The sequence below is a fragment of the Excalfactoria chinensis genome, chromosome 6, assembly GCF_039878825.1.
Source record: "Excalfactoria chinensis isolate bCotChi1 chromosome 6, bCotChi1.hap2, whole genome shotgun sequence".
Classification (NCBI taxonomy): domain Eukaryota; kingdom Metazoa; phylum Chordata; class Aves; order Galliformes; family Phasianidae; genus Excalfactoria; species Excalfactoria chinensis.
The window spans coordinates 31,009,167-31,027,979 of record NC_092830.1 but is presented as its reverse complement, the minus strand read 5'-3'; the positions used below and the strand labels follow the sequence as shown (position 1 = coordinate 31,027,979).

The 18,813-nt window shown below is 40.5% G+C and overlaps 1 protein-coding gene across 6 annotated transcripts in view; it reads right to left on the bottom strand.

The window, feature by feature from the left end:
- Positions 1–16,543, bottom strand: part of ATRNL1 (attractin like 1) — a 403,630-nt gene extending 387,087 nt beyond the window's left edge. For 4 of the 6 annotated variants that reach the window (XR_011904014.1, XR_011904015.1, XM_072339811.1 and 1 more), the window contains exon 1: positions 15,910–16,341. Coding sequence is in view for 4 of the 6 variants with exons in the window: in XM_072339811.1 (XP_072195912.1) it covers positions 15,910–16,211 (302 nt within the window). In the remaining 2 variants the exon portion in view is untranslated. Of the gene's footprint in view, positions 1–15,909 lie in introns of all 6 variants that reach the window. The other 2 variants (XM_072339810.1, XM_072339814.1) reach the window with 1 other exon arrangement.
- Positions 16,544–18,813: the final 2,270 nt, after the last annotated feature.

Here is an 18,813-nt window from a genome sequence, read left to right as displayed (position 1 = left end):
ATGCAACATAAATTTAATAACACCATATACTTTAATAAATCAACTAAGTTGTCCGCACTGTTAGAAATAAACCTGCCCTATGCAAAGAACTAGGTGATGTCGATGCTTAACTGACGTAAAGAAGAACAAGATTTAGTAAATAGCCTGTAAAATCACACACTTAAAAGTGACAGGAATAATTTCAACTGGCCCGTTTGGGAAGAAAGACAATTGGAACAGGTGTAGAATAACTATACGCTGCTAGTTACAGAGCCAGGAAAAGAAAGAAACGATCATACAGTGTGGTATTTCCAGATGAGATGAGGCTGTAATAATATCAAAGCAAAGGAAGCAGGAAACACAATAGGAAAGATTAAACTGGAACATGAACAGAGAACACCATTAAATGACTAGAAGAAATAAGAGCCTGGTAAGAGGACACTTGCTTAGCCTAGCATAATTTAGTCCAAGGGAAAAAAATATAACGCTCAGTACATATAAAGAATACAATAGGAAAAGCAAATGGAAAGGGAACGGTTTTTTGCCTACGACACTATATGCACACAAAATGAGGTATACCAAGTTGACAGCATGAACAAGCTTGTATTAACACTCTGAATTCAGAAAGTCAGAAAAGTGAGATTCAGGATGAACTTTTGAACAAGTTTATGGCATATTTGGTTATGAAATTCTACCACATGGCACACAAAAAAAGTCTACTAAAGATTATCTTGTTTAAGTCATACCCTAAAAATCATAACAGCACTTCTTGAAATATTTGCTCAAATTCCAGATTTCTTCCCACTGGATTTGTCTGCAGTTTGGTTTGTTTATAAACATCTACCAGCCTCTCCATGTGAGCTGTTTGGGAGTAAAACTAAGAGCAGGCAAACTGTGTTTATCACATATAGGTAGCCAAGAAAAATAAAGGCTTCAATAATGTACTATTTCTAGCTCTTTAGTAATGTTCTTACACACTTTTTAGGTCTCTGCAAACAGCTGGTGCCTTTGCCCCTAGAAAAGCATTCATGGAACAGCACAAATCCCAAAATGGGTGAGGGGAGGGGGAAACAAAAACAGAAGGAATGCTCTGCAGAGGTGTCAGCAGCCAGATTTTGTCACTGGCCAGTCAAGCCACGTAGAAGTGGGGCAACATCGTACCTGAAATGGGACAGGAGCAGTATTCAAATTGGAACTGGCAATCAGAGCTGTCTCACTGTCCATCCCTGAGGACAGATACCTCTTTCCCTCCACACATCACACTGCAGCAACCCTACAATGGTTTTCAGACCTGGATATGCTGGGTTTCATGAAGCTGGAGGTCAGGTGTACCCCAATAGATGCATCTACCTGCCAGATTCTTGAGATCATCAGTCAATGCACAATGTAGGAGCACAGCTCAAATGAGTGGTGGCAAATATATTTTAAAATATGAGCACATGAGGAGGAAATAACACTTATCCCATTCCTCCCCACTCCAACTCAGCTGTACTGAGATGACCACATTAATCCCAATAGCACTGCCACTGGATTGTCACGTAGACTCCAGAAAATTCTGTTTTCAGTAACATTCATATATGCATATAAAGATATGCAAATAGATGTATACACTCACATACATATACCAATCTACCAGCTGCATAAATACTTTGCTTTAATATGCACGCCTTCACCTTTAAACTCACACAAATCCCAGTTGCTTTACAGACATGCCTTTTTAATTAATCCCAAATTGCCCACCTTCTTAATTAATCCCAATTTCCCAGAATGTTGAGGAGGCAGGCAAGTCATTAGAAAACCGAAGCACTTAAAAGAGGAAAAAAAAAACAATAAGGTAATATGTCAGAAATTAGGCTTTATAAAGAAGTTTCATGTTAGAATAAAAGCTCACATATTCAAGCAAAAGTACACAGCAATCTTAAATGCTTACCTTTAAAAAACTACAAACATTAACTATAACTTAACATACCAAGAGAACCAAGTGATTTTCATTTATTCCACAGTACTATATTAATTGCTAGTTGGAATTTCTAACATATGGCCAAATACTGTGCTTGGAAAACTGAATCATAATAGAGGCAGTAAAGAAACTTGCAACATTAACATTCAATCAAATTTGACAGTTCTGATATTTAATTTTCATTCTCAGCATTGATAGTGTTTTTAGTAGTTTGTGGAGCCCAAACAAATGAGAAAAACTGCATGAAAAGACTACTCGAATGTAAGAATTCTCTTAGAAAAAACAAAAACAAACAAAAAAACCACAAGCAATTTTCAGTATTTGTCTACAGGAAGATTTCATATAGGAGGGGGAAAAATATTACCTTAGTGTAAGCAACAGAAACAGGTATAGAATTGAACATTCACATTTCATATTAGCCATAAAGCTATATTTTTTCCATTCCCTCCAGCATATAACCTTACATCAAAACACCATATTTATCCTGAATATTTTTCCTTCTCTACTCTTTGCATAAATTCAAAAAAGCAACATAATCAGACTGCAGCTTATGGCCATTATCATTTCATACTTCAAGTGCCCATTCTGTTCACCAACAGGATTCTAATTTCTCTTCTGCATCCACACATGGTAACACTCCCATAAACTTCATCATAGCAACCATTCTTTTCTAAAGAAGCTACTGACAAGCATAAATTAAAAATTATTAGAGAGAATAGAGAATTCTATTTGAACAGAAGCAAGTATTTCCCTTTCTTCACATTCCTAAAACGCACTTAATGGGAATGCTCCTTTGGACATTTCTAATGCCAGGAAAATATTTGCAACCACAATCTAAGAGCAGACAGTTTAATAATTATCTTTTTCTCTGTGCCTGACACTGATGTAATTAAATCAAATCAAAAAGGACTGCTTATAAAATGAAGACATTCCCAGCATGGGACAATACTTGAATAACTTGATTCCAAGCCTACCAGGAAGATTAACACAGCCCCTGCCTTCCTTTAGATGAAAAGGATACTTCACCAATGTACCCCCTACTCATATCATTTAAAAATACCCCTTAGAAAACGGATGGCTGCATCCACCAGTCATGCAGACTTACAATGTAAGGCACAAAATACCACAAACATTGGTGGAACGGACACCTCTGGATAGCGGATCCAGAGGAGGGCCACTAAGATCAGAGGGCTGGAGCACCTCTCCTATGAAGAAAGGCTGACGTAACTGGGCTTGTTTAGCTTGGAGAAGCGAAGGCTCCAGGGAGATCATGTTGTGGCCTTCCAATACTTGAAGGGAGCATACAAACAGGAAGGGAAATGGCTGTTTACAAGGGTGGATAGTGATAAGACAAGGAGAACAGCTTTAAACTGAGACAGGGGAGGTTTAGGTTAGATATTAGGAGGAAGTTTTTCACATAGAGGACCAAAATGGTCACGTAGTTTCAACCCCACCTGCCATCTGCAGGGCCACCAGACCAGAGAGCCCAGAGCCACATCCAGCCTGGTCTTAAATGCCTCCAAGGATGAAGCATCCATAGCCTCCTTGGGCAACCTGTTCCAGTGCATCACCACCCTCTGAGTATTTTTGACATGCAAACATCACACACATCCACATGGCTACATAATTCTCTGTTTCCTACTTGAGTGTCTAACTTATACACCTGCATACACAGCCCCCTAAATATGAATGCAAGTGAATGTGGATAAAGTACACGTAAAACAAACAAACCCAAAAACTTCTGATAGTCTAAAGTACCTATGATATCCTCCAAAACTCTCACATCCACTATGAAAACCTACCTATAAGGGTTTGTAGAAGCAAGCAGGCCAGATGTATGCAACCTGGAACTCAAGTCACTGTTGCAGAATAGCACAGAACATCAACACCAGCTTGTGCTGTTGAGCACATGTACAAACGGAATTTGCACCACTAACACTTAGTGACCAGAATCCACAACCTTCCCCATGCATTAACATCCTCGCACACAACCTACTGCTTCTAGTCTCAGGTTAGGATTTTCCCTTTTCTCTTCTCCGCTCTTCTACAGAAGTGCTGACAAGACCCTTCAGACTGGGAGGTTTTTGGAAACTTTTTGGCCATGTGTACCCTGAACAAGAGAAAAGCAATAAGCAGAAGACAAGGAATCAACAAGAAAAGCTGTTCTTAATTCTGCACAGGTATGGACGAATTGCTTAAATGACAGAACAGCTTTATTTCCTGCTTGAGAGATTTCTGGTTTTAAGTATACTTCATAAATACTCAACATACAGAAGATGTATTTATACAGCACAGTATCTTGTAGGTTGACATCCTCTTGGAAAGGCTCTTAAATATTTCTGGTCCACTGGGAAGAAGAAAATGAGCATCAACTGCATACCTAGGAAGTTCAGTGCAATTAAAAACAGGAAAGGAAAAAATGTTGCTTTTTCCTACTAATCTGTAGTTTTTCAAACATAGGATACTTGAGAATTTCCTCCATCAACTAGTGTTCTTTTATCTAACACAGTATGCTTTCAAGTAGCACCAGCCAGACTGATATGATTCACTGAAGTCTAAGCTGGCAACAGCACAGCTGTGAGAACAACAGAGTATTTCCTCCACTCAAGATGTTGCATTGCTATGCTCACACTCGCCAAGCTCAACATATGTTAGGTTTGTCATTCCTGAGCAGTAATTTACCCCCACATCCAGTGAGTTACACAAAGACAAGTAGGAAGCTTGAAGACTTGAAAGCTTCAGTGTAGATGAGGGTACTGCAGATTGCTCCACACTTTCCTTCATGGAGAAACAGACCAAATTTTAATCACTGTATTTAAAAATGAGGAGCATGACTAATTACATCCATCAACTACTTTTTAGTAGATGAAAATTAAAATGGACAAGTTTAATTTAGATAATTTTTAAAAAATAAAGTTACTAGAGAACCACAGATGATGTATGAGAGTAGTACATTAGACCCCTTAAAAGAAGGAAGTATCCTTAGACAAGAGCTTTAACTGCAATTAAAAATTATTATTATAACAATCGGTTAAGCCTTGGTTTTGAGGGTTTGTGTTGCTGGTTTATTGTTTTTGTCTGGTTTTTACAATCATTCTTGAGTATGACCTCCTAACTCTCAAGGCAATGGAAATAAATAATACTAACTCAGAGGAAAATGTTCCCAAATTGCATTTCAGTACAACACTGGAAGCCTCCATCATTCTGAAGGAATCTAATAAACACTGCTTCTGCTTTTAAACCCAATTGCTACTTAAAAATGCAGCCTGAACATTAGAAAGCCAGAGTCTAACTTAGGGGGGAATATTCTGCTTACTTTCAGCTGCCTGTCACCTCTGAGTTTCTGTATTTAATTTCTGAATGCACACAACCCTTAAAAGCAGCAAGTGCACTTTAATGATGCATATAAAATCAGAAATGAAATAACCAAGCAATTATCATGTTAGAGAACAACTTTTGTGAACTACTACATTAATAAATTAAACTGTGGATTGCATATTCTCCAAATCTTGCTTCAAAAAATAACAAAAAAATTAAAAAAAAGAGGCCAGGCCAACTACAAATTCAGTCCAAATCTGAAATCCTGGTTCATTTGAATGAAGGACACTTTTCAAGGTCAATTCCCTAATGCATTTACCATCCCCTTAGTCACACAAACACTTATGTCTGCATTAACATAGATCCAGACACACTGAAATGCTCCATAATGCATTTGGAGCAGTCAAAAATATCATCCTTTGGTACAGATCCCAACCTGAAAAATAAGCTTCATATCATCACATATCTGATCAATCTACAGGTAAAAGGTACCTGAAACAAACAAAACTACTGTACTATTTAAAATTAACTCATTTTTCTTAAAGTGAGAAAAGGGGCATAATTACAGAAAATTGTAGAAACCCAAGTTATGATTTCAAATCTGTCACTTATTAATTAAGATTGAAAAAAACTACACAGCTTTAGTTTTTCCAGGCATAAAACGGATGGGGGAAAGTAGCACCTATTCACCAAAGCCATGGTGATAATCAGCTATTTAGTATTTAATTCAAGATACGAAGTATGATAGAGATGTGCCAAGGTTAAACACTTCCTAGAATACAGGTAGGGTTTGGATTCCCAGCCTTTCATAGTACAAGCAATTCAAAAAGTACACTCTAGAAAAACCATATCATATTCACTTACAAATCACTCCTACAAAGTACTATTAAAAACCCCATATAAACAAAGTTCTGAACACAGGTGTTGTAGATTTATTACTTACATCACTGTTTTAGATACCATCTGCAGAAGTACTTTTAAACACAACTGTCTTAATGCTATTATATCTGTGCACAGAAATGTGGATGTATATGTTTTCAAAACCAACCATCTGCTTATGTATTTGTCATTTTCCATGAGCACCTTCCAGCTTCTGTCCAGCATTCAAAGTTATCCTCTAGAAGAATCTCAGCTGAATTTGAAGGCAACAAAACATTTCATGATACAAGAGAACTACCAAGCCACATTGCTTTATTTGGTTACAGCAGCTCTGTGATACTTCCTATGAAGCACACAGTTCATTCCTTCTGGTACATCTTGTATATACCTTACATACTTTTGATTATCAACTGTATCTACCCTCCAAGCTGTGTTTGCACACACATAAGCCTTATTAAGAGTTCTTCCACATTTGTTTAGCTTTTGATTTTTGCTTTGTTCCTCTGTGAGAAGTATGTTCTCTTATATGTACTTTACAGACTGTGGAAAGAAATTTAAGGAGTAAGCCACATTACAGTTGAATTAATGCTCTTTTCAGTTTTCCTAATAAAGCTGGAATACAAAGGCATTCTTTCATATAAAAAGTCAGACTGGATAAACATTTGTGCAAGTTTTGAAAACTGAGATACATATCAAGGAAATTAACTTTACTGCCTTTTACTCTTCACCACTATCCATTACAAAAAGGAAAGTGTTTAACTGCAAACATAAACTGACTATGAAAGAAAATATTCTGCTAATCCTGTCTGTACTTGGATGGCAAAATTAGACTTCTTTCTGTATATATATATATATCTATAGATATCTATGTAGATATCTCAATGAAGCATGTTTGTCTTCCTGCTCACAGTGCCTCATTTTTGCTTTCACCTTGAACAGAAAGCTTCTCTGAGGTTCATCAGACTATATCAAGCTCTCCTCCCTGGCTTTTGACCAAGATCATTGCTGTTCACACTTTACTGCAGCAACTGGTTAAGGATATCATTCCATTTGCGGCACTTCTGATCGCTCTTCAGTCCATGCTCCTACGACTTTTAGTGGGAGCTATTAGTAATAGGTGAACAGTTGGACTGGATGATCTTTTAGGTCTTTTCCAACCTTGGTGATTCTATGACTCAATAATTACATGCCAACTTTACCCACCGTTTCACTGAAGGCAAGTTATTAGCCTTCAAAGTAACAGAAAAAAACTACAAACTCAGAAATATGACAACAAACATCTATTCAAAATAATTAAGGTACATGTCTACAATAAAACTCTGTTTAATTAAAGACTGTGGATCCAGATTCACAATCCTGGAACAATGCAATGCAAACATCCAGCAAACTGGGAGCTCACAGGTCTCTGATATTAATATAGGAATGTAATATCCAACATAGATCATTTTTCATACAAGCAGTAGTAACTTCAAAGTAGCTGCTAAGCAGTCCTGAGTATGACTGTATCTCTCAATATTTTAATAACATTTAATCCAAGGTTGGGAGTGAAGTCTTTCCATGTGTTTCCATCTTAAATATAATCTTATCAGTGGTTAACGTACAAGTTGTTTTTGCAGAGATTCTCTTATTCAAGAGAAGAATACTTTCTTCAAATATTCTGCAATAATATAGAACAGTTCCAAGTTGGTCCTAGGTCCCTCTGACATAATGAGAAAGCTATTTTACACATATTTGAGATACACAGCACAATTTGGACAGGAGTAGTTCACGCTGTAGTATTTATTACATTCTAGGGAGAAATGCATTCTCAATCTACTAAAACTCATATCTAGTTCATGAGCTGTCCCCCATCATTACAGTCATGAATCACCTGAAGTCTTCAACCTTACGTGAAGAGCTAATTTCCTTTTAACAGATGAGTCACCGAAGCACAGAAATTAAGTACTAAAACCATAGGAAATATAGATGCCAAATGTTATTTTTGATGCCTGCATCCAATGTTGAAGTCATTCAGTACTTACTTGTCAGGTAATCCTCAAACACTATGGTTTCAGAATTCCCTACCTAATTAAGGTTTTCCAAGTACACACTGCTTAAAACTAGAAACACTTCACAGCCAGACCTCTCCTTAACAACACTAGGATCAACAAACCAGGCATTTTGTCATGGCATGATTGTAGTAGGAGGCTACCTTGCTTAGCTACAGAAACTAAAATACTAACAAAAAACCCTAGAATACTCTATAGAACTGGTAGCTAAGTTCTTTTTCAAAGGTCTAAAAGCTTTCAGTTTTTCTGCCTACAGGAAACTTCCAAGCTGATGCAGCTCTTGCACCTTGGGGATGAGCACAGAGCAGAAGCCAGCACAGATCTGGGCTCCATGCAGTAAGCTGTGCTTCTCCCTCTGCAGCTCCACCACCAGCACAACTTTCATGCTTGCTCGTTAGGCTTTTAATAACATATAGGGCAACCTCAATTCCTACTTTGAGAATTCCCCCAGCTCACCCACGTCACATGAAAGTATGCACTCTGCTTATAGCTTACAGTTGTTCCTTAATCCAGTTAATCAGTACAGGCCACTGCAATGCCCAGGCTCCCAGTGTTTCACTTCTCCTTACATCAACACTGAAGCATGTTTACCAAGACCAGACTATACAGCTCCTTATAATTTCCATGGACACTGACAGAAAATTATTCTTCAATACTGCCCGAGATTTCCAGTACATTTTCTCACACAGCAGCATTTTAAACTAGGCTTTTTTCCACCAGCACTTCATTTAGTACATGGAAGAATATCGTATTACCTCCTACCTTTTCCACCCACATTTTGAAACAAATAAACTAATACCAGTGTAATATGGAATCAGAGTAGGAAGCTCACAAACTACTCATTTACATTTTTGAAGGATGATGAACTATAGCAATGCCTCCCAAAAACATCTTTTTTAGTTAGAGGAAGTAGGAGATGCACAGTGTGAGACCATGTACTTGCCAAATTACATCAGGAATGAATGTTTATACAAATTATAGTTGTTAATATTATTTATGGACAACTTTACACATCCATCCAATACCAGTGAGCTTTCACACTGGAATAGCAAGCAGGCACTGGGGCCCACATGGTCATCAGCCCTCAGTTATGGAGCACTCAGTCTGAAGACAAAGCAGGCTATAGAATACGCTGAGAAGTCTGTAATGAGTTTTCAGTGACTGGAAGTACTGTCAGATGCTTTTCTAAACTGTGTGTTCTGCTCCAACAGGAGCTAACTCAATTACCCTACAGCCTACATAACACAAGCTGCCAGAACAGGCAGTTTCTGGTATTGTACACAAAAACCTACAGAAAACATTCAAATGTATGAAGTATTAAGCAACAACAAAACACACATCCTACTAAAAGCCTTTTTCTTCAATGTTCAGAAAGAGAGTTCCTCTCAATAAGCAGTTCCCAGTGCAGATAGTTTAATTTACAAGGGAAGTTTAGCACACTTATATGGCTTATACATCTACATTTTGAAGAGAATATTCCTTAAACTGGAAATCATACAAACTGTCGCTGTATTTTAAGGTTTTAATACACAGAGAGTAACTCACACTGGAAGAATTATTTTTCAGGGTATCACCACTAAACTCAATTTTAAGCAAAACAATGATCACATTTAACATGATAAAATCATGATGACCTACACATTTCTCAGTAGTTTAATTACACCAATATTCAAATGAATTGCCTTATTATAAGCCAGCATAGGTATAAATTCTTACACACAACTCCACTGGCTTCAGAGAGACTAATTATGTGCATGTCTTGAACTAAATACAGGTCATGATGATGACAAAGGCTGTTTGGCAACTGATAGGCTGACTCAGGATTTCACAATGTGTAATAGAAGCCAGTTTAATGGAGACATCATCCCAAATTAAAATTAAGGCAAAGGAACTCTATGATATCTAGAAGGGAGGAATGTCCCTTTTCCTATCCACATCTACAGCTCCCCTGGGTCAGTATGAAACTGGGAAGCTTTTTCTACAGATCATTTCTTCAACAACTTCTTTGTTTCTGCTTACAGTCTGCAATTTAAGGCCACTTTGCTTGTGCAAGTCATTCTGCAGACAGCAGAATCCAGAAACTAATGTAGGTGCTCTGAGAACATGCAGGAGGTAATTCAGAAGTGCAATAAGAGCCAATCTGCAGGAGGTATAGTCAAAGGAGCCCACCTACCTGGTACAGTCCATATGACAGATCAATACAAATTTAAAAGTTATCAAATAAAGAATTGTCTGAAGGCAATTTAAAAAAAAAAAAAAAACAAAAAACAAAAACAAACAAACAAAAAAAAAAAACCAACAAACCACATTTATGACAACTGTGTATTTCCTGTCATGCAGTTAATTAAGAATTTAAAAGGAAGAGTTAATGCATTCTCTTTGCCTCTAATGATCTTCTACATACCAGTATACAAAATACAGCCAGAAAAGGGGTAACTTCTGATCCAGCCTTAGGGAAACCTTCCCCCTCCCCAAAAAGGTCATTCTGAGACTCACAAAATTAATGAAACCTGTTTCCCTGTAACACTTCGTCTGAAGATTGATTGACTTCAGCTTCTAAATACACAGACACTGTGACTGCAGCTTTTCCTGCACTTGGGCCATTCATAATGCTTCTCTTCCTGAATTCCCAGTCTTGTAACTCAGTTCATTCAGACAATCTTTCCCACTCCCTTCTGTTTTAACTCCAGTTGTCATGAAAACTGTAACTGACACACAAACGCCAAGGTATATAACAGGAGAAAGGAGCAGATGCACAAGATTGTATCAAAAGCTTCATTCCTTTTGTAAATCATTATAAATAAATTAGGAGAATAAGCAAGCTGTTGAGCAAAGAAGAAGCATAGATAATAGCATATGCATAGGTATGCATAAAACCGCATTAAGTCTGCACTGTTAACAGAAGCCTGACATGTGAATTTGGCCTTTAATTGTAGTGTCCTCTTAGACACTGCACAGTAGTAAGCATATAGGCTCATTCTGCCACACAACCAAAAAAAGTAAACTTAATGTTGTGTACGTAGAGTTTAGTTAAGGCTGAAACTAGAAAACTAAATAGCAGAAGCACTACTTTTGTTTATCTTCTAACAATCATCAGGTTCAGTACTGAACCACAAACTTCAACAGTATGGCCATCATCATAATGATTTTTGCTCATACTTTATACTTCCGTGCATATCCTGTGGCAATAACCTCTATAATTCATAAGATATCACAGGAAGAGCTTTCATTGTTATTTTAAGCTTAACACCAGTTCTGATGCTGTAAAAAGGAGCCAAAAATATGCCCCATTTTGATTCCCCCTGTTAACTCTGATTTTACATATCTAATTGCACTATCTCTGCAGTAAGGAAAATAGATATTTTTCCAAACCCTTAAATATTCCCAAAATTTGATGGGAAATACAGTCAAAGAGTTGCTCAGAACAGCAGGCATTGCCAAGGCAGAGTAGTGCTCTCTCTTTCCATCTTAGAGATGCTCTGAAATAATTGAACTCCTTTTAGTGATGCTATCTTACATGAATGCATAATAAAAAGAGGTACTGAAAACAAAAGACAAATTAAATGCAATGACCAATTCAAACAACTCTTAACATCACAGTATCAAGAAAAAGTCCTGCAGATTTTCCCACAACAAACAGGTGTCACTGATGAACTTCCTCATCCTAGCAAAGGACTTAACAAAACACAAAGCACAATAGGTGGCAAGATAGTACCATACGAATTTGAAGAAATTCAAACTAACTCCAGAGAAACAAAATCCCATACATAAAATCAGGGATTTTCTCTTCCAGAAAACATGATTTCCAATTACTTCTGCTGTTAACATGCACTTCAGTAAGGTGTTGGACTTTCATGACAACATTTGTCCTTAAGCAGTCTCTTATTCCTCACTGAGCAGAGTTAACTGTTGCTCTTACACTATTGTTACACTTTTCTGCCTCAGAAAGCATCAACACAGCCTGTTAGACACTGCAGAGAAAGCACACACTAGTGCCAAAGCCCTGCTTTGGCAAGCAGCACACTCAGATTTTTCACTAATGTATGTCTAGGGCTCAGCATTTGTTAAGACAAATCATTTTAGCTCTACATCCACACTGCTAAATACCTCCAACAACAGAATGCTCCTCAGCAAGGGAACCAAGGCCGAGTCTCTATCTCAGGAGTTTCAGCTGCAGATAGAACTTATTGGAAGAGGGGGAGCAGGTTGTACCATAGAAGCATTTTCCTCACCATCACTCCATCTTACCTATCTCCAGCATGCAGAAAAACAGAATTTCTCTCTTCTTATATCTAAGCTTCTCTTTTCCATTTTGGTTCAAAGGGATATTTTCATCCTATTTGAATATAAAGTGTCAGGGAAGTGAAAAGTACGACAGAGAAGGAACTAAATGCAGATAACCCTCAGATGGTCGTTTTGGCCAGAGAGCGGTTTACCACCTGGCAGAACTGAGGCCCAGCTCATGCTGGGAGATGATTGACACAGCTGTGAATGCAACAGAAAGAGAAGCAGCACTGCTCTGTTTCTGTAACAAGTTATCACAAACTTCACAATTTAAAGAGTAGATAATGCTGATAAATAAGTAGTAAAACAATGTAGTAAAGCATCTTTTCACCCATTTTTACCCCCATCCACTCTTCCTTAATCCATTTCACAAAGTAGGCTGTTCACTCAGTAGGTCTTCCATTGGGAAAATGCAAGGTTACCATAGTACTGTCCATTAATTTTGACACTTCCTTACTAAGATTGATCAATTACTTTTGATGTCTCTCTGCTATGCTGTTATTTTCCAGTCCAGAAAAGTAATAAAACTGAAAATATTACTCATCTCTCACAAAAGAATTAATGGTCCCAAGCTACCCCTCGGTAGTATTTCTCTTACAGTAATGTTTCTCTTGCTTGCTAATGCAACTCCCTCATTCCCAGAAGAGGAAAAATAACCACATTTGATTTACACAAAGAAGAATAAAGATCCCTTTATTTTGGTATGTTTTAAACTTGCCCTTAAGCCTTTTTCCTCAAATAATCTGGTGACAGAAAACCAGCTTCACACCTGCCCAATTTAGGTCATTAAAAGCTCGTTATCAGTTCTGCTTAAAACAGGCACACCCAGCAACTTCGAATTGCTGAACTCTGAAATACTATAAACGTTTAGAATGTACAAGTTCCTATTAACATTCTTACACATCACACTTATAATCCATGTTAATTCTTAATGCAGTTATAATAGCCAAACACACTTTCCAATCTTTCTGTCATTCAGAAACATTCTTCTAATAGCTCTTAATGTAAGAAACAGCTACTCCATGGTGATACAGTTCCAACATGATTGGTCAAATAAGAGTATTACTGCTGCAAAAACCCAACCATGGCTATCAGTGCATAAAGCACATAATCACACTTCACAGACAAATAGAAACAACATATCAAACTTCCACAATAATAAATCAAACAACTACAGATAACTGCAGAAGTCAGAAAGATTCTCAGTCAGCTGGCCCTAAAGTAATCTACCATTCATTTTCCAACTGCTGTGTAAATAAACTCGGCTCATCACCCATTCAGCACTCAGTTCTGAGTTTTGGCAATTCAACACAGAACCACTCTGAGCTGCTGCTTGCATTGCAACAGCCATGACCATATTTCATACCGCCAGGGCTTGGAAAGCCTTAGTACTCAGAATGCTTATTTTCATTGCACAGTACATTTTGCTTCTAAGATTAAAGATGAACTATCAAAGATACTACTACTGAAAATGCCCTCAGCAAATAAAAATAAAAATAAAAAAAAAAAAAAGAAAGAAAAAAAGAAAAGGGAGGGTGGGGGATAGGTCAGGGATTTCCAACATAATTGCAAAAGCTCACGTCCATGACAAAAAACCGTAACACAAGCATCACAGCCATTTCTGAAGCTAATCATGCAAGAACACAGAGGAGCTAATAAAAAAAAGAATCTATTCTGATTTCACCAAACTCCCAGAGGGGCATCGATTAACCACTGCATTAGCTAAGCTCAGAAGAGATGCCCTTTCTACACTCTGGCAGAACTTCCTCTAGGTGGGGATGGATTATTAACTTTCCACCAGAAGCAAGCAAAGAAAAGGCAACCACTATGCCTCCACTCATTGAATTCTTCACCTGACAAAGGGCATAAGGAAACATAAGTGCTGGAACAAGTAATGAAGGATATACATGTGAAGGCTGGCTAAAGGCTCCAGTAACCATTCACAGAACACACTAACAAGCTCTGGAATTGAAGAGATAAAAAATTCCTTCAGCTTTTATAGCATTTGTGTCTGTAGTGCTGGGTACCAAGGTAGAGGACCTGAGCAATCCCTTTAAAGGAAGGAAATACCTGCTCTGCCAGTCTGTTACAGATCATCATGCACAAGGACGGTTCAGCTGGGCCTCTGCTCACCCAGTACCCACAGCAGTCCTCCCGCGTGCCAGCATACAACGCAGCCAAGAGCCCCAAACCCACAATGAACAGAGGTAGCTGACAACCAACTTTGAAACATCGTTACCAAATTGACCTGCAGACAGGATACATTGTATTGCCTAATATTTCACGCTTAACTGGGTTTCACAGAGATGCATTTCACTGGTAGCATTTGGTGGGTTTTTCTGTAACATGTGCCTCACTTGGGCTGCATGTCTGGTTGTCAGCTGCTCCCCAACTTCCCATGCTAACAAGTCACTTGATATACTTTTTGCTTATTTAGGACTAAGAGGCTAAATACTCAAATACTCAAAAGATGTGAGAGTTACATGGCTTAATTTTAGTACTCGGAAGCAGAGTTTAAAACAGACAATTATGGATTCTTTTAACCTATTAAAGTACTTTGCAAGGACAGAATTTGAGCTCTGTAAGATGCAGCTTCACCAGTATTTTTCTTTTAACTAGATATTAAACACTTTCCAGCTGCATGTGTCAGTACAGCTAATAAGCAAGAACTCCTGCATTTCCAGCTTTAAAGAGGCGTTCTACAAGGGAATGAAATGCTGTGTCCTGTCCAAGGTTATAGCAGAGAAATAACAGCAAACTGTTACCTCCAGCAGCGCTCCTCACTGCCAGCCCTTACCCTGACACCAAAGGGGGTGGGGAGAAGTGACAGCCCTATAAATTAACTCTTCTCTCCAACCACACATAGAAAAGCAAGTGTCAGTGTGTGGCTCTGTCTCCCTGATCAATGGCTCCGTTTCACATCCACTTTTTGAGAATAAGAAGGCAGTTCCAGCACCACATATCACTACTTTATGTTTACACCACTGTTTCCTCTCCTGTAAACCTCATCACGGGTGATGCACATTTCACTAACAGTTATGTTTATGTCATTCTGAATGTGCCCTAACTTGGGTTAAACACTTGTAAGAAGGGAAGCATACAACGAAACTGTCACTCTCCATAAGGAAAAAGTCACCAGTAATTTTCGCTCACTGGCCAACCTCATGAGGTGCCCATGTCACTTCCATGACACTTCCAGAAGGGACAGCAGCAACACAGCTTTAGGCCGACTGCTGGGCTCCCACAGAGAGCAGCGGTAACCGCGTCCTGCATCCTCTGAAGGAGGAATCAGGTGAGCTATTTCATCCTTAACTTCTGTCACGTCTTTCCATCGCACGTGAACAAAATCACAGAAAATAATAACAACGAAAATAAAATAGGAAAAGCGTGCGCACCGATCTCAAGGGGACGGAAAAGAAGCAGCAATAAGCAGAGACTTACTTGAACCTGCCCTGGCAGTGCTGGCACTGATCTCCCACCCAGCCTTGGTCGCAAACGCAGGTAGAGTTGACACAGTGCCCCGAGAAGCAGGAGATCTTGTCGCAGGACTTGGACTGGGACACCTGGGCGTAGAGGGCCAGGTAGAGGAAGCCGTAGAAGAGCAGCCAGCTGTTGACGTCCAGCAGCGCGGAGAAGCAGCAGCAGCAGACGGAGGGGAAAGGTCTCCACGCTCCCAGGGGCGGAGGGGCGGCCCCCGCTCTGCTCAGGGCGCTACCCAGCTCCGCGCTGCCCGCGGGGGCCATGGGCCGAGCGCCGGGAGCTTCCCGAGAGGAGAAATAATCCAGCCGGGGAGATTCAAACCCGCCGCTCCCCTCCGGCCTTCCTCCGCTCCCCCCTCCCGACCCCAGCGCAGGCTCCTCACTCCCGAGGGGAAGCCCGGCAGCCCTCAGCCATCCGCCCCTTCTCTTCTTCGTCCTCCTCGGGGCTCATCGCTCTTCTTCCATGGAGGAGGAGAGCTGCCTCTTGACCTTGCGCTTTCTCCTCGCAAGACGCGTCCCTCCCCCGCGCGCACACACACCACCCTCGCTCCAGCACCCCGCGCTCCCCCTCTCCTTTGTAGCCCCGCCGCACACACGCAGCAGCGGCAGGAGGAGCGCAGGAGGCGGGGGCCGCCGCCGTCGTCCTCTCGTCAGTCAACGAGGGCGGCCGGGCCCTGAGCCGCTACGGCATCCCGCACGGCGCGGGGGGGGGAGTCGGGAGAGACGGAGGAGCTTTTCTCCCCGCTCTTATAGCAGCCCCGAGAGGAGGGTTAGCGGCCGCGCTGCGTCCCGGCTGTCAGCTTCCAAGCAGCCATTTTTAAAGTCTAATTGTAATCCCCTCTCCGAGCCGCCCGCTCGCTCTACCGCCCCCCGCCCCTCGCTCTGCTTGGAGCCTTCCCTCGGCCGAGCCTTTAGCGGGAGGGAGGGAGGCTAGGAGGGCGGCGGGGACTGTCCCCGAAGCGCCGAGCCCGGCGGCAGCCACCTGCGTGCTGCAACGGAGGCGGGGGGGGGGGGGGTGAGACAGCACCGCGTGCCCCCCCCCGCCCCCACGTGCACAGACACACTCAGGCTGCTCAAAGCCGGCGGGACCTTAAGGCCGCGGGCCGGTCCGCAGCACCGCTTCCAGCTTTGTTCCCACGTGGGCTTCGTGGGGGGTTGGTCGCTCCCTGCAGGGGCCGAGGGGCGGGCAGGGAGGGCACGAGGCCTGTTGCGCTCTGCCCGCGTGCCCCGGGCCGCCCCTCCAGCGTCTGCTCCGCATTGGCCCCGCGCCCTGCAAAGTTCAGAGGCGGTTTTCTTTAAAACCGTGGCGAGCCGTGCTGGAGGAGATGCTGCAGCTTGCCGTGACAGCCCTGCCTTCCTAGCAGTTACTCCATCTTCGCGTTTCGCACTTGAAATCAAGGCATTGCCGTCCACGTTGAGCCTGATGAATGGTCGTGAAAGTTCCCAGATCAATAATAAAGTAATAATTGTAATAAAGTTGCCTGAAATATCCTTTTTTTTTTGTCTTTTTCCCTTGCAAAATATGCCATACATAGCCTGCTTTTTTCAGCTTTGCTTTCATTTCACATTCAGAAAACAACCCTAAGCCTTGCTGGCAAGCAGTTAAGAATATAGCAGCAACCAAAACCCCTGAAACTTTCTCTTAACACTTAAACAGAAAATTTATAACCCAATATCTCCATTCCAGGAATATGAAGAAAAGGTAATTAACTTCCTCTCCTGTTAGTATCTAGAACAGATAGATCTGAAGTGACCCATATTGCACCTGTCTTCAGATTGACCCTTCCCAGATTCCACAGGCCTCTTGCTTGGAGTGTGGAGGAATTGGTTGGTTGGTTTTGGTGCAAAATCTGTCATTACTATATCAGTCCTACAGAAGGGAGCACAACGCCCATCAGTATCTATTTGCATTTTACACAGAGTGAGAGTCCAATGGAAGCTAAGCACAACACAGGCACTCAGAGAAACAGACTTTGTCTTATGCACTTTGCAGTCTTAATTAAGGGAATACCTGAAAATGCATGCCTGTGGAAAGCTGAGGTGAAAAGTGATTCATCCAGTTGCATTCCAAAGGCTGTCAGGGGGACCACAGCTGCTCTCAATCCAGGAGTCTGTACATTGTCTTCCTAACAGAGCTTATATAGATCATTGCATTGTTCTGGATCAGACACATTTCTCAGCTATTAGGGATCTCTTTGTGTGTGTTTTGTAATGAATTGGTGAGTTCATGCAATGAGCGGAAATGGAAATCGTGTTACTGCTTTATATTTTATGGGAAAAAGAGAGAAAAAAGCTGAGGCTGAAGCCTTTGCTGAACAGTCTGCTAATTGTGCAGTACTACATGTGATTAAGGCTGCTGAACAACTGTCCTCTGCAAATACCATTATCAGACCAGAAATGCAGTTAATACAAAATTACAGCCTAAGATACAAAGTCATTTCAACACTACTTTTTAATCTCATAAACACTTTCAGCAATTTTTTTCTTGCTTAACATGGTTGGAAGATACATCCTTCCTCTACTTTCTCAATTCCTTTATACCATACAAGTAATTTCTGAAGCCTGCACCATCTTCTTCTCAGTCTGAATAAAGATTTTGCTTCAGATCCACAGAAATCAGCCAAGTTCTTCTGTTTGTTTGTTTGTTTTAAATTAACACACAAAGCAAAGCTTTCAACAGTTCATTACAAGGCAAAAAGAGAAAAAAGAAAAGGCTTAAAATCACAACAATCAGTGTGTATTTGTCCACTATATGCCCAATTTCTTCTTTAGTCATGAATACATAAAAACAAGAATGAAAATACAAGAGAAAGACAAACCTATACTGGGTAAGGCTCATGGGATCCACAACTCTGGATCAAAAACA